At 47.7% G+C, this 13,384-nt stretch overlaps 1 protein-coding gene across 3 annotated transcripts in view; it reads left to right on the top strand.

The window, feature by feature from the left end:
• The window catches only part of RNF130 (ring finger protein 130), a 99,462-nt gene that overhangs the window by 37,554 nt on the left and 48,524 nt on the right, over nucleotides 1-13,384 (top strand). For all 3 annotated transcript variants that reach the window (XM_037058026.1, XM_037058027.1, XM_037058025.1), the window contains exon 3: nucleotides 1,990-2,240. In XM_037058026.1, coding sequence (XP_036913921.1) covers nucleotides 1,990-2,240 — 251 coding nt within the window. The remainder of the gene's footprint in view (nucleotides 1-1,989; nucleotides 2,241-13,384) is intronic.

Here is a 13,384-nt window from a genome sequence, read left to right as displayed (position 1 = left end):
GTGCTGGGAGCCAGGGGCAGCAATAACGCATTTTTTACTCCTCGGCAGGTGGTGTTCCACTCGCTTTGAAAGGCAAGCAAGCGTTTGGGAGCCTTGGTCGTAGTGCGTGCTCCATTAATGCTGCTGGATGGATGATGGAAATAATTAAACACTCTTTTCCCACACAGCTTCCCAGGTGAAAGTAGGCGGAGCACGCGTAGCGTCCCTCGAGTGAAGGAGACGTCGGGCCCGGCCCTGGCTGCTGCTCTGCTCCCAGCCCGTGTCTTCCGGAGGGTGCCCAGACCGCTCTGAGCCGTGTTTGTGCCTGGTGTGGTTATAAAGCAATGAGACTGATCGTCATGTGTCCAGTGTGGGATCCGTCTCAGTTACTTTATAGCCAGGCCGGCACCTCGTGCTGCTCGCCACTGCCTGCCGGACAACCTTGGACAGCGGAGGACTGCGGTGTTCTCTGACTCCACCATCGGATTTTTTTCTTTCAGAAATAGTTAGACGCCAACTTTGTTGCTTGCTTTAAATTTACAGTTTTCGTTTTGTTTTGGGGTTTTATTTTTTCCCCAATTTTTTAATTTAATTATTTTTCAAGTACAGTTTTCTGTCTATTACTCCCATCCCATCCCATCCCACCCTCCATTGTTTTGGGGTTTTAATCTGTGTTCTGATAAATCGCTATTCTGATAAAGTGACTGGCACAATTTTGAATAAGGTAACACAAAAGTGTACGGGGTTAAATTTTTCACGAAACCACTTTAGATGACTGAGTTTGTTCTCCGTTGCCTTGCTCATTGGCTGCATGTGATATGAGGACAGTCCCTTTAGTTATAAACACGACAATTAAACATGCAGACCAAATATTTCATGGTGGTATTTATCGAAGAAGCCTTTTTAAAAGGGTGAGTTTTGAGGGGTTGGTTTTATTTTTATCTCGGTAGTCTACATTTAGATGCACAAACCTTATTCAAACTTGAATGAGTGCTTTCTAACTTTCTCTTCCCCAAATAAAATGTCCTCCTTCCTCCAACACCCAGAGTCTCTGGGACTCTTTGAAGAAGGCAGATGGTGGGAGGTGCAGGTTGCTGGGCGGCCCAGACCGGCAGCTGGAGTGGTGGCTAAAAGCTTCTGTTTCCTTAAAGGAGAGTGAGGGGGGAGGAGGAGCGGGCTGGGACTTCCCACTCCTCAGAGAGTCGCTTGCCTTTCCTGCATTATCGCCCGGGAGAGGGTGGACGGGAAGGTGCACCCTCTGCCACCGCACAGATGTCCTCATGTGCGGTTGTCTGCGCAATGGCCGGGCCTCCTCACAGCCCTGAGAACGGGAAGCCTTGGGATGCCAGATCACCCCAGCATCGAAGTCTGGGTCTCTCCAAGGAAGAGTTTGGTTTCCAGCAGGTTTGGGGGAAACTGGAGAGGAAGCTCCCTCCAGCCAGGTCTGGACATAGGCCTGGCTCGGCTGTTACACGGCGCCACGGCCCGTTTGGCGGGTCGCTGTGGCTAACTCAGTCGTCCACTCTGTGTCCTGGTGCATAGCACCCCGATGAGGCTGCACCCGTGTGCTGTCTGCACACGGCAGGGGTCGCACGAACATTCCTAAGAATAGTTAGTGTAAAAGGTACCGATTTCTGCATGTAAATAACAACACTTTTCTCCCTTTCCTAAGGAGTTGGGGCTTTCTAAAAAGCCTTTTAAGATGGAAGACGTTTTTAACACAGAGAACCTGCCAGGATTGTATCACGTGTTTCTTGCCACATAAGGCAGTGTTCTGGACTGTTGTCACATTTGACTGGGTTTGGTAATTTTTAAAAACACAGTTGTAACGCAAGTCTCTGAGGCGGTCGACACCGCCGCCCCGCAGTGCCGCGTCTGTCCACAGTGCTGCCTGCAGTGCCTGCCGCTGTCCGCAGAAACAGTATCGTGGTTTTTCTGAGCACTTTTCAGTGCTTGCTCTCTGTGTGTTTTCAGCAGCATGCGAGCGTACGTATTTGCTTTATGTTGCAGGCACGGGGGACATCATCGCCGTGATGATCACAGAACTGAGGGGCAAGGACATTCTGAGCTACCTGGAGAAAAACATCTCCGTGCAGATGACGATCGCAGTCGGCGCGCGGATGCCGCCAAAGAACTTCAGCCGGGGCTCCCTCGTCTTCGTGTCCATATCCTTCATCGTTCTGATGATCATTTCCTCAGCGTGGCTCATATTCTACTTCATCCAGAAGATCAGATACACGAACGCACGCGACAGGAACCAGGTGAGTGCCGGGGCTCTGGGACTGTGCATGCCGCCAGGGTGCGCCGGCCTCTGCTGTGGTGTATTCTCATGTTGCTGAACGTTTTCACCTTCAGTTATTTTAATGTTGGGAACCTATGTATGCGAGTACTTTAAGGGTATTTTAAATGCCTGCATGGGGAAATTACTAAATTATAGGGATCATGTGAAGGTGTTCTAAGTAGATATTCAACTTAATATCATATAACGATTGAGCTAATTCTGGCACCTGGGAGAAGTGCAGAAAGCCGCATTTTCACACTGGGGGTGCTGGGTGTCAGTGGGAGGGACTGGAGCATGGAGGAGGGAACTTCCCGTTGCACACCCTCTTGTTTCCTGAAAGTTTTGAACCAGGTGTCATCTATTCAGAAGAAGTCCATTAAGAATAAATCGTCCTAGCCCTGGCTGGCGTAGCTCAGTGGATTAAGCGCAGGCCTGCGAACCAGACAATCGTGGTTCGATTCCCAGTCAGGGCACATGCCTGGGTTGCAGGCCGGTTCCTTGCAGGCTAACTACCAGCAGGGGATGCACAAAAGGCAACCATACATTGATGTTTCTCTCCCTCTCTCTTTCCCCTCTTAAAGATAAATAAATAAATAAAATCTGTTTAAAAAAGAATAAATCGTCCTACCTAATCGTGGCTGCAGGGTGATGCTGAGGGGGCAGGGCCAGCCGAAGAGCTGAGATTCCCTGGCCCAGCCTGGCCCACGTCTCGGTGGGCTTCGGGGGTGGGGGTGAGTGAAGACACAGGGAGGCCAGGCTGCTGGCTGTCCCACCTACAGGCGAGGTTCGGGCAGTTTGCTGCCTGATTGTTTGATGTGCTGTGCACAAAATATCCCCCTGAGGGCCCTTTGCGGTCCTGGGTTTTCCTTCTGGGAAGCTAAGATGTGACTTGATTGGCAAAGCCAGTTTGTGTTCGGTCATCCTCTCCTTAAACAGCCCCCCTAACCCCTGGGGGGGAGTTTTCACCGTCCCTCATTCTGGTGGGAGGGGCACAGGCCTCGTCTGCCATGCAGCAGACGGTGGTCCGAGTCCCGCTCCCAGCCTGCCACCGGTTCACTGTGTTCCTCCCGCCAGTGCATCCAGCTTCCCAACTTGTTTCTGCGTCTGCAACTGGAGTAAAATACTTTATTGAACTTGTACGTACCAGGCTCCGTGCAGTGTCTTGTACACCTTTAAATTTTTTATTTTAATTTTTATTACCTGTCATTTCAGACTTAGAGAAAAAATGCAAGAACAGTTTAAAACAGTATAAAGTATTCCTGTCCCCAGGTTCTTCAGCTATAAACGTTCCACCGTATTTCCTTTCCCGTGTGTGCGTGTCTTTTAACCATCGAAGAGTCAGTTTGTGAAACAGTGCCCCTCTGCCCTTAAACCCTGCGCTGTGCATTCCCTAGTGCAACGCCACCTACTCTGAGCTGCAGACCTCTCTGAGACCTCGTGAACTGTCCCAGTGTGTCCTTCGCAGCAGGGACGCGCCAGGCTCTTCTGTCAGCTCCAGTGCTGCGCGTTCTGGTCCTGTCTCTTTCCATGTGTCGTGACTTCGACCCTTTGAAAGAGGTGCAGGCCTGGTGATTTCAGTCTGAGTTTGCCCAATGTCTGTCCAATGTCTGCCCTATGTCTGTCCAATGTCTGCCCGGTGTCTGCTGTGTCTTCATGGTCACGTCCGGGCGGCCTGCGCTTCTGTCGGGAGTGCCAGTCTTTCACATTTGTTAGAATCTTTACCTTGGGGTCATTGTAGATTCACATGCACAAACAAGGAGTAAGACCGCATGCACCCTCTGCCGGTTTCTCCCATGGTGAAATCTCGAACGACTGGTGAATGTCACAGCCGGGATGTATGTTTCTTTAAGATGTTACTTATTTTTGGAGAGAGGGGAAAGCAAGGGGAGAGGGAGAGAAACACCAGTGTGTGCTTGCCTCTTCCACACCCCCCACTGGGGACCTGGCCCACCAGCCTGGCACAGCCAGGATATTGACATTGCAACAATGCAGTGACCTTATTACTCACATTCCCCCAGTTGACTTGTACTCCTTCGTGGGTATTTACTTCTGTGCAAAGTCAGCTGACCACTGCCCACGTCAAGGTGCAGAACGTCTCGACGTGTGTCACAAGGACCCCTCGTGCTGTTCCTCTGTAGTCACTGTCCTCCCTGTTACAGACCCTGCCTGGCCCTCAGCCCCCACTGGTCTGTCCCGCACACTGTGTTTTGTCGTTTCATGAGCGCTGTGTCAGTGGAGTCTCGCAGTACTTGACCTAACTTAGTAAGCCCCTTGAGATCCTTCCAAGTTGTCGTGTGTATCAGCGCTCACTCCTTTTTAATGCTCAGGAACATTCCATGGCTTGGCTATGCCTCAGTTTGGTGAATCACATTGTTTCCAGGTTCTGGCTATTACACTGAACAGTGACTGTGAACACTCACAGAGAGGTTTTGTGTGGACATGGCTTTTCGCATCCCGGGGATGCGTGTTCAGGAGTGAAATGTGGGGTTGCTATGGAAGCACGTACTTAGGTAAGAAGCTGCCTCTTTCCCCGGTGGCTGTCCTCCTTTGCCTTCCCACCAGACACATCCCCCCAGTCCCATTCCTGTCATTCTTCAGTGCATTTGATGTCATCGCTCTTTTTTAGCCACTCTGATGGGGGTAGTAACATCTCCTGTGGTTTTCCTTCGCGTCTCCAGTGGCAGCTGATGGTGGAAGCCTTGCCCTGGCCGGGACCATCGGTGCCGCCTCCCCAGCACGGGGGCCAGCGGCGGCTCTCTCCCATCCTCTGCTTGGGGCGTTTGTGTTTGCAGCAGAGTTCTGGGAGCTTTGTGCCTTCTGAGTACAAGTCCTTGGTCGAAGTTGTGGTTTGCCGTTTTCCTTCCAGTTTGTACCTTGTCTTTTCAGCCTTTTAACAGGGTCTTTTGAAGAGCAGAATTTGTATGTTTGGATGAGGTCCAATTTATTGATTTTTTTTTCCTTTTATGAGTTGTGCTTTTGCAAGTCAAGTCTAAAGATCTTTATTTTTTCTAAAACTTTAATAGTTTTACATGTTACATTTAAGTCTGTAGTTCATTTTGAGTTAACTTTTGTACAAAATGTGAAATTTAGATTGAGGTTATTTTTGCTTCTGCATGTCCAGTATTGCACCTTTGTCAGAAACCAGTTGGGCCTGTTGGGGGGGGTGCGGGGGGCGGGGGGGGCGTGTCTCCAGGCTTTCTCTCTCCTGCCGATGTCCCTCTGTCCACGCCATAGAGTTTTGTCTGTATGTGAGGCTTTGGTATTGGGTAGAATGACTCTTCTCACTTTATTCTTATTTTTCAAGATTGTTTTATCTATTCTTGGTCTTTACAGCCTTTCCACATAAATTTTAGAAGAAGCTCTCCTGTCTTGGGAATAAAAAACCAACCTCACTGGGGTTTTGATAAGAAAATATTAAACCTATAGATTAATTTGGGGATAATTGACATTAAATCAATTATCCCCATGTTGAATCTTCCAGTTCATGGATTTTGTATGTTTTTGCATTTATTTATTTAATTTTTTAAAAGATTTTATGTATTTCTTTTTAGAGAGAGGAGAAGGGAGGGAAAAAAAGAGGGAGAGAAATTTCTATGTGAGAGGGACTATCGGCTGCCTCTTGCACACGCCCAGCTGGGGACCTGGCCCACACACCCAGGCATGTGTCCTGGCTGGGAAGCGAACCAGCGACCTTTCGGTTTGTGGGAGGACACCCAGCCCACTGAGCTGCATTGGTCAGACGGGCTGTTTTTTCATGTATTCCGGTCCCGTTTTATTTCGTTCATTGGTACTTTATAGGTTTTAGCCTACAGATCCCATATACGTGTCAGGTTTACACCTAAAAGAATCTGCACTTGTTTGCAGTGACTGTCAGTGGCGATGTGATGGTGAATGCACTGTGATTTTTAATCCCAGGTTCCAAGTGTTCACTGTCAGTGTGTCCAAGTGTGCTTTGTTTTGTGTGTTGATTTTCTCTCCTGCAACCTTTGTAAACTCTCTTGTCATTGTAGATCGATGGTGTGGTGTTTTCCGTCTAGACAATCATGTTTGTATGTGGAGAGGAACCATCTTATTTCTTCCTTTTCAGTCTTTATGCCTCACCTCCTCTAGTTTCACCAGATGGCTGGGACCCCCAGGCCTGTGTCGAGCGCCGGTGCTGAGAGTGGGCACCTTGCCGTGTCTGATCTCAGAGAGCGGGACTCGGGTTTTCGCCGTGGCACCGGCACCAGCCGTGCTATTTCATGGATCTTTGTTACCACCGCGAAGAAGCTCCTCTCTGCTCCTGGTTTGCGGAGCATTTTTATCACAAACAAGTGTCGGGTTTTGTCAGATGGTTCCACGTGTCGTCAGTCGGTGTGGTCACATGATTGGGGAGAGTTTCTATCACAAACAAGTGTTGGGTCTTGTCAGTCGGTGCGGTCACATGATGTTCATTTTCTCTGTTAGCCCATGGGCACGGTGGGTCGCACTCACCGATTTTTGGATGTTGAACCAGACTAGCACCCCTGGAGTGAATCCCACTTGGCTAGAGTGTGTGATTTTTTTGTGTGTTGCTGGATTAGATTTGTTAATATTTTGTTGAGGATTTTGTGTCTAAGTTTGTTAGTTTGTTAGAGGTGCTAGTTTTGGGGGAGTCTAAAATTTAATTTCTTTTTGTCTTTTTTCAAATTTATTACTTTGAGAGAGAGAGATTTGATGTTCCACTTATTTATGCATTCATTGGTTGATTCTTATATGTGCAAAATATAAGACTCCCTGACTGGCAGTCAGACCCGCAACCTTGGCGTATTAGGATGATGTTCTAACCGACCGAGCCACCCAGAGCCAGAATTTAATTTCTTTAATTATCAAAGATGATTCAGGTTGTCTGTTTCATCTTTATTGAATTTTGGTAATTGTGGGTTTTAAGAAATTGGCCCATGCATTTTCAGATATCAAATTTATGAGCACAGTTTTTCATAATACGCCCTTGTTCTCCTTTTAAGGGCTGCAGTATCTCTAGCAGCACTCCCTGTTCATTCTTGATTGTAATGATTTGTATCATTTTAAATATATTTTATTGATTATGCTATTACAGTTGTTCCAATTTTTCCCCCTTTGTACCTCTCTGCCCAGCACCCCACATTCCCTCTAGTAATCCCCCCTTTATTTCATGTCCATGGGTCGTGCATGTAAGTTCTTTGGCTTCTCCATTTCCCATACTATTCTTAACCTCCCCCTGTCTATTCTGTACCTATGACCTTCTTAATCCCTTGACATTTTCCCCCCTTTCTCCCCCTCCCCTTCCCAACTGATAACCCTCCATGTGATCTCCATATCTATGGTTCTGTTCCTGTTCTGGTCATTTTCTTAGTTTATTTTTTAGATTCATTTGCTGACAGTTGTGAATTTATTGCCATTTTAATGTTCATAGTTTTGATCATCTTCTTTTTCTTCAGTAAGTCCCGTTAACATTTCATATAGTAATGGCTTGGTGATGATGAACTCCTTTTAACTTGACCTTGTCTGGGAAGCACTTTATCTGCCCTTTGATTCTGAATTATAGCTTTGCTGGGTAGAGTAACCTTGGCTGTAGGCCCCTGCTTTTCATCACTTTGAATACTTCTTGCCAGTGCCTTCTTACCTTCAAAATTCCTTTCAAGAAATCAGCTGACAGTCTTATGGGAACTTCTTTGTAGGTAACCAACTGCTTTTTTGTTGCTGCTTTTGAGATTCTCTCTTTGCCTTTAACCTTTGGCATTTTAATTATGATGTGTCTTGGTGTGGTCCTCTTTGGGTCCAACTTGTTTGGGTCTGTCTATGGTTCCTGGACTTGCATGTCTATTTCCTTCACCAAATTAGGGAAGTCTTCATTGTTTTTTCAGATAAGTTTTCAGTTTCTTGCTCTCCCTTTTCTCCTTGGGCACCCCTATGATTCTAATATTGGTATGTTTGAAGTTGTCCCAGAGGCTCCTTATGCTGTCCTCATTTTGGGGGGATTCTTTTTTCATCTTGTTGTTCTGACTGAATGTTTTTTTCTTCCTTATGTTGCAAATCATTGATTTGATTCTCAGTGTCATCCACTCTACTTTTGTTTCCCTGTAAGTTCTTTACTTCACTAAGTGTGACCTTTATTTCTGCCTGGGTCTTTTTTATGCTGTTGAAGTACCTGGTGAGTTCCTTGAGCATCCTGATAACCAGTGTTTTCAACTCTGCATCTGACAGACTGCTTGTCTCCATTTTGTTTAGTTCTTTGCCTAGAGTTTTGTTCTTTCATTCGGGCCATGTTTCTTTGCTCATTTTGGCAGCCTCCCTGTGTTTGTTCCTGGGTATTAGGTAGAGCTGCTTTGACTCCTTGTCTTAGTAACATGGCCTGTTGTAGAGTGGCGCACCCTTAGGGTGGATGGAGTGGAGCCTGAGGCAATAGCCAGGGCAGGATAACCCACGTGAACCAGGTTGATGGAGCCTCGGATATGGAGCCACCACTCTGCGGCTCTGCGTGTGGAAGGACTCAGAAAAGGGACAGTGGTCGCTGCCTGTTCTCTGCAGTGTTGCGCGGGAGGAAGCTGTTCCCTGGCACTTGCCCTGATGCCAGCCAGACACTTCAGTTCCTCCCCATACACCACTGGTACCCTTCCAGCTGCTGCCCCGGCGCTGGAGCCCAGAGGGAGTTACTCTGAGTGAGACCATTGTGGGCCCTTTAAGTCGAGATACCTAGGAATCCCAGTTTCTTCTGCCGTCCCCAGCCCTACTGATTTTTACAGGCAGACATTATGGGGACTTGTCTTCCTGGCACTGGAACCCTGGGCTGAGTGGTCTGATGTGAGGTTGGGACTTCTTGCTCCCAAGACACCCCTTTTATGTCCATCACATGTGGGTGCAGGACCAACCATCCACCTCATCCCCTGCCCGCTGACCCACCGGGATGAGTGTGGCTTCTTCAGTTCCCTGGTTGTCAGACTTGCATTCAGCTCGATTTTCTGATGGTTCTGGCTGCTGGTTGTATCATAGTTTAGTTGTAATTTTTGCTGTGGTTGTGGGAGGAAGTTGTGCAAGGAGGTGGCTTGTATCTTTTTTATCTTTGTCAGTCGTGCTAGAAATTTCTTAATTTTATTGATTTTTTTTTCAAAGAACCAGTTTTCCATTTTATTTTTAACATAGGAAGTTAGGTGGTTTTTTTTTTTTAAACTTTCGTCTTTCTAGTGTAAGAATTTAGTGGTATAAATTTCTCAGATCTACTTTAACTATGTCCCACTTATTTTGATATCCTGTGCTTTTATTTTTATTCAGTTGTATGTATTTTTTGAGACTTTCTCTTTGACCCGTGTGTTATGTAGAAGTGTACTGTTCAATTTTCAGTTGTTGGTTTTTATCTGAGTGTTACTGATTTCTGGTTGGACTCCATTGTAGTCAGAGGGTACTCTGTTTGATTTCAGTTCCTGTAGATCTGTCAAGACTCGTTTGGGGGCCTGCGAGTGCTCCTGGGGGGCTTGGAAACAAGGGGGTCCTGCTGTTGGGGGGGAGCATTCTCTGGACGACAGTTCTATCAGCTCCTCGTCTTGCTCTGGGTACAGGCTGGGCAGGCGGCCGCGCACTGTTTGGCTGGAGTGGGACAGGTGTGGGCCAGTCTTCCTGGTACTTTGGCTGCGGAGAGTGGGCTTCTCCCCCCACCCCCACCTCTCTGTCTGCAGTTGCAGTTGGAGGCTTCTGGGGCATGTGGTCTGGGGTGTGAGGCCTGGAGAAGACCCAGAGAACTCACGGACCATGTTCCTCGGGCCTCACGGTCTCAGGGCTGTCCCTTTGACAGCCCACCTCTCCTTCCCACCTCCCTGGGGGAGACCCTCTGCCTGTTTGTTGTGTTGGGCCCAGGGTCTTAGGAAGAGGGGCAGCTGGGAAGGACGGGGCTGCTCCACCGTGGCAGTCCCCCAGCATCGCACGTGAGTTTTGGCTTGGACATAGGTGATCCGAGCAATAAATATTAGATGAAGTGTTAACTGATCTAAAAATATGCTGCTCCTAGAGATGAGATTATTGGGTATGCATGTACGAAATCAGATACACAGCCTTAAAATAAGATGCATCAGTTTTACAAGATTTTTGACAAAATGAAAATATGATGAAATGGTGGAATACAGAGGCAGACGGGCACTAAGAAAATGCTGGCATTTGTCCATTATCAAAATACCTGAGGAGAAACTGGGACCAATGATGTGAGAGGAAAATAGATGTCAGCCGCAGTTCTCCGGCTGCTCCAAACACAGTGGAGTCCAGCCTTCTTTTGTCAGTGATGTTGCTTCATTTTTTAAATATGTTTTATCGATTGTGCTGTTACAGTTGTCCCATTTCCCCTGCTTTATTCCCCTCCACCCTGCACATGAAAAATGTGAAAGGCTCTTTGACTGTTTTGATTGATTGATTGAACAATTGATTTAGAGAGGAAGGGAGAGAAACATCGATTTGTTGTTCCACTTATTTATGCATTCATGGATTGATTCTTGCTTGTGCCTGTACAGGGATGGAGTTCACCACCTTGGTGTATCGGGATGATGCTCTAACCAACTGAGCTACCTGGCCAGGGCTAAATTAAAACCAGTGTAATACATGAGCATGATTTTTATAAATAGTAGCACAAGGCTTGGTCCCTTGTCCAGTCTGTTCGTATTCCTGACTCTGTTTTTCCCTTTCAATTCTGTTATCTGTTCCTTGTATTAAGCACTTTAGATATCTAGCATGCTGTATTCCTTTTTAAAAAATATATATTGCATTATAAAACAGTAAAAGCAAAATGACCAAGAGTTGCTCTGAAGTGGTGTTCTTGTCAAGAAACCCTTAGAGCAGGGGTGTCAGACTCATTTTTCCCAGGGGCCACACCAGCCTCGCGGTCACCTTCAAAGGGCCAAAGGTGATTGTAGGACCGTGTACATGCGACTATTGCTTAACTAGGGGCAAGGAGCTCTGCGCTGCCGCCGGGTGGAACCAAGGTGCCCTTGGGCCCTGTGTTTGCCGCCTGTGCCTTACAGCCGTGGGACGAGTGCCGCATCTCAAGGACTTTTCAGAAGAAGCAGGCCGTGGTCCCCAGAGCCTGCCCTTGGGTGGTGACTGGGTGCGGCCCAGTGTGCGGGGCGGCGCAGCACCCTCTGCTGTGGCCGAGGAGGGAGCGTGTGCCCCAGCCTGGGCTCCCGAGGCGCCTTCTCCAGACACCGCTGCAGTGGGAGGTGGTGTTCTGACCTTTCTTCCTCCTGTTTTTCCTAAGGTTGACCAATGCTTGATGAAATTTTTATGTGGTTTAAAAAGCTTAGTTTATTAAAGTTTAATAAGAAGATGGCGGCCACTCGAGTAGTTGAAACCTTGGGCTATTTTAAAAGAGAAGCCAGAACCGTTAGCAAAGGAAAAGCTGAGTGTGAGTGTGAGGAGAGACTCTCTCGGTCCCCTACACCACCGTCGTGCGGCCATCCTGCCCCCAGACCCTGCCTGTGAGGAGAGCGTGTGCCGCGGAAAGCCATGCAGAGAGCCACGGAGCACGTGCCGCCTGCGTGGTCAGCGTCTGTTCACGTGGGAAGGAGGAGCCAGTGCCCCGGCTTCTTGGTGAGCTGTGGAGGCCTTCTTCCCGGCCACTGTCAGAACCCACCTGAATACAGCCTTAGGCTCAAATAGCCCAGATGATGGCTGATGCTAAACTTGAATGTCACCCCCCAGGAAGTCCATGATGGTTATGGCACCCAAGGGGACAGCGGTTCGCTGTGTTTATATTGAAAGATACCTGGGGTTCCCCTGAGAAATGTGAACTGTTTCAGAGTCACATGAACCCCAGGGTGGTAAAGTTTGATTCCGAAAAAGAACAATAACATTTTAGCCAGAGAACTTACATATATGACACATAGACATGAACTAAAGGGGGCAATGGTGTGGGAAGGGATACACAGGGTGTGAAGAGGAATAAAGGGGGGAATGGGACAAGTGTAATAGCATAATCAATAAAATATATTATTAAAATCTCCAAAAAAAGAACAATAACATTTTAATTTTACTGTTGAAGAATAGGGTAGATTAAAAAAAATTCTACACTGTACTGGACTCCTGAGTTTGGAATGTCTTCTAATGAGAATTCCCCGTGAAAATGCATAGTAGAAATCTTGTAATGCTCCCTGCCAAAAAGTGTCTACAGTAGTTTTAGAATCAGTAAATACCTCGTGGTACTGAAACAAAATAGGCTCATAGGAACCAAGGTGGCTCACGGGAGAGGCTGTTGCATGTGAGCGGGGGGGTAGAGGAGGGCTAGCACTGCGGTCAAACTGTTGTCTTCGAGAGACGGCACCCTGTCTCTGTCAGCCCCGAAGGTCCCCTGACAGGCTGGAGGGAGCAGTGGTGTCAGGTGGCCCCTCGGGAAAGGTGATCTGGTCAAAAGGGACTGGCAGCTTTTGGCATTCACTGTTGGATGGTAGGTTGAATTTTAGTATGTTTTTTAGGGATTAATAACTCCAGAAGAACTGGAAAAGGAAAGTAGATGGTTAAGCTGGGAATGTACTCTTTTACCACTTTTTAAATGTACTGCCAATACAGTCTTTTCATTTCATGTTCTGCCGCTACGATCAATTTACATAAATAAATACTGCTTTCTATCCACAGAGAATACACGCCTTTTAAATTTACACATGAAGAGTAAGAGATTTTCTTTTCGAGCAGTAAATATGCTCTTGAGAGCAGTGTTTCTCAGACACTCATTCCCACATTCTGGGGGTTTGGCTGAGTGCCGGCCGCACCCTCACCCCCTCACGTGGTCAGTGCCTCAGAGAGTCACAGGATGGACTCGTGTTCCTTTGGGAAAGCAGGCAGGTGTTGGCACAACCCCGTGTGGTATACATAAGCATTACTGGGGTGGGCAGAGCGACATCGCTCTAGGCAAGTCAGGGAACTTCACAGAGGGGGTTCGACATTGAGCTGGAGTTTAAAGGGTAAATCAGACTTCATCAGAGAGAGGCTGGCAGGAGAGTGGGCAGAGGGATGGTCCAGCTCAGAGCTGTAGAGAGATGAGAGGAGCGACGGGGGAGCTGGTGGGCCTGGGGCGGCAGCAGGCCGTGACCCCTGAGCGGACCCTGGAAGATGAAGGGCTGGGTGCTCGCTGAGAGCTCAGTCTTTGTTCTGGGG

This window comes from Sturnira hondurensis, unplaced genomic scaffold (assembly GCF_014824575.4).
Source record: "Sturnira hondurensis isolate 20B ecotype Veracruz unplaced genomic scaffold, ASM1482457v3 Scaffold0009776, whole genome shotgun sequence".
Taxonomy (NCBI): domain Eukaryota; kingdom Metazoa; phylum Chordata; class Mammalia; order Chiroptera; family Phyllostomidae; genus Sturnira; species Sturnira hondurensis.
This window is presented reverse-complemented; position numbering and strand designations above follow the sequence as displayed.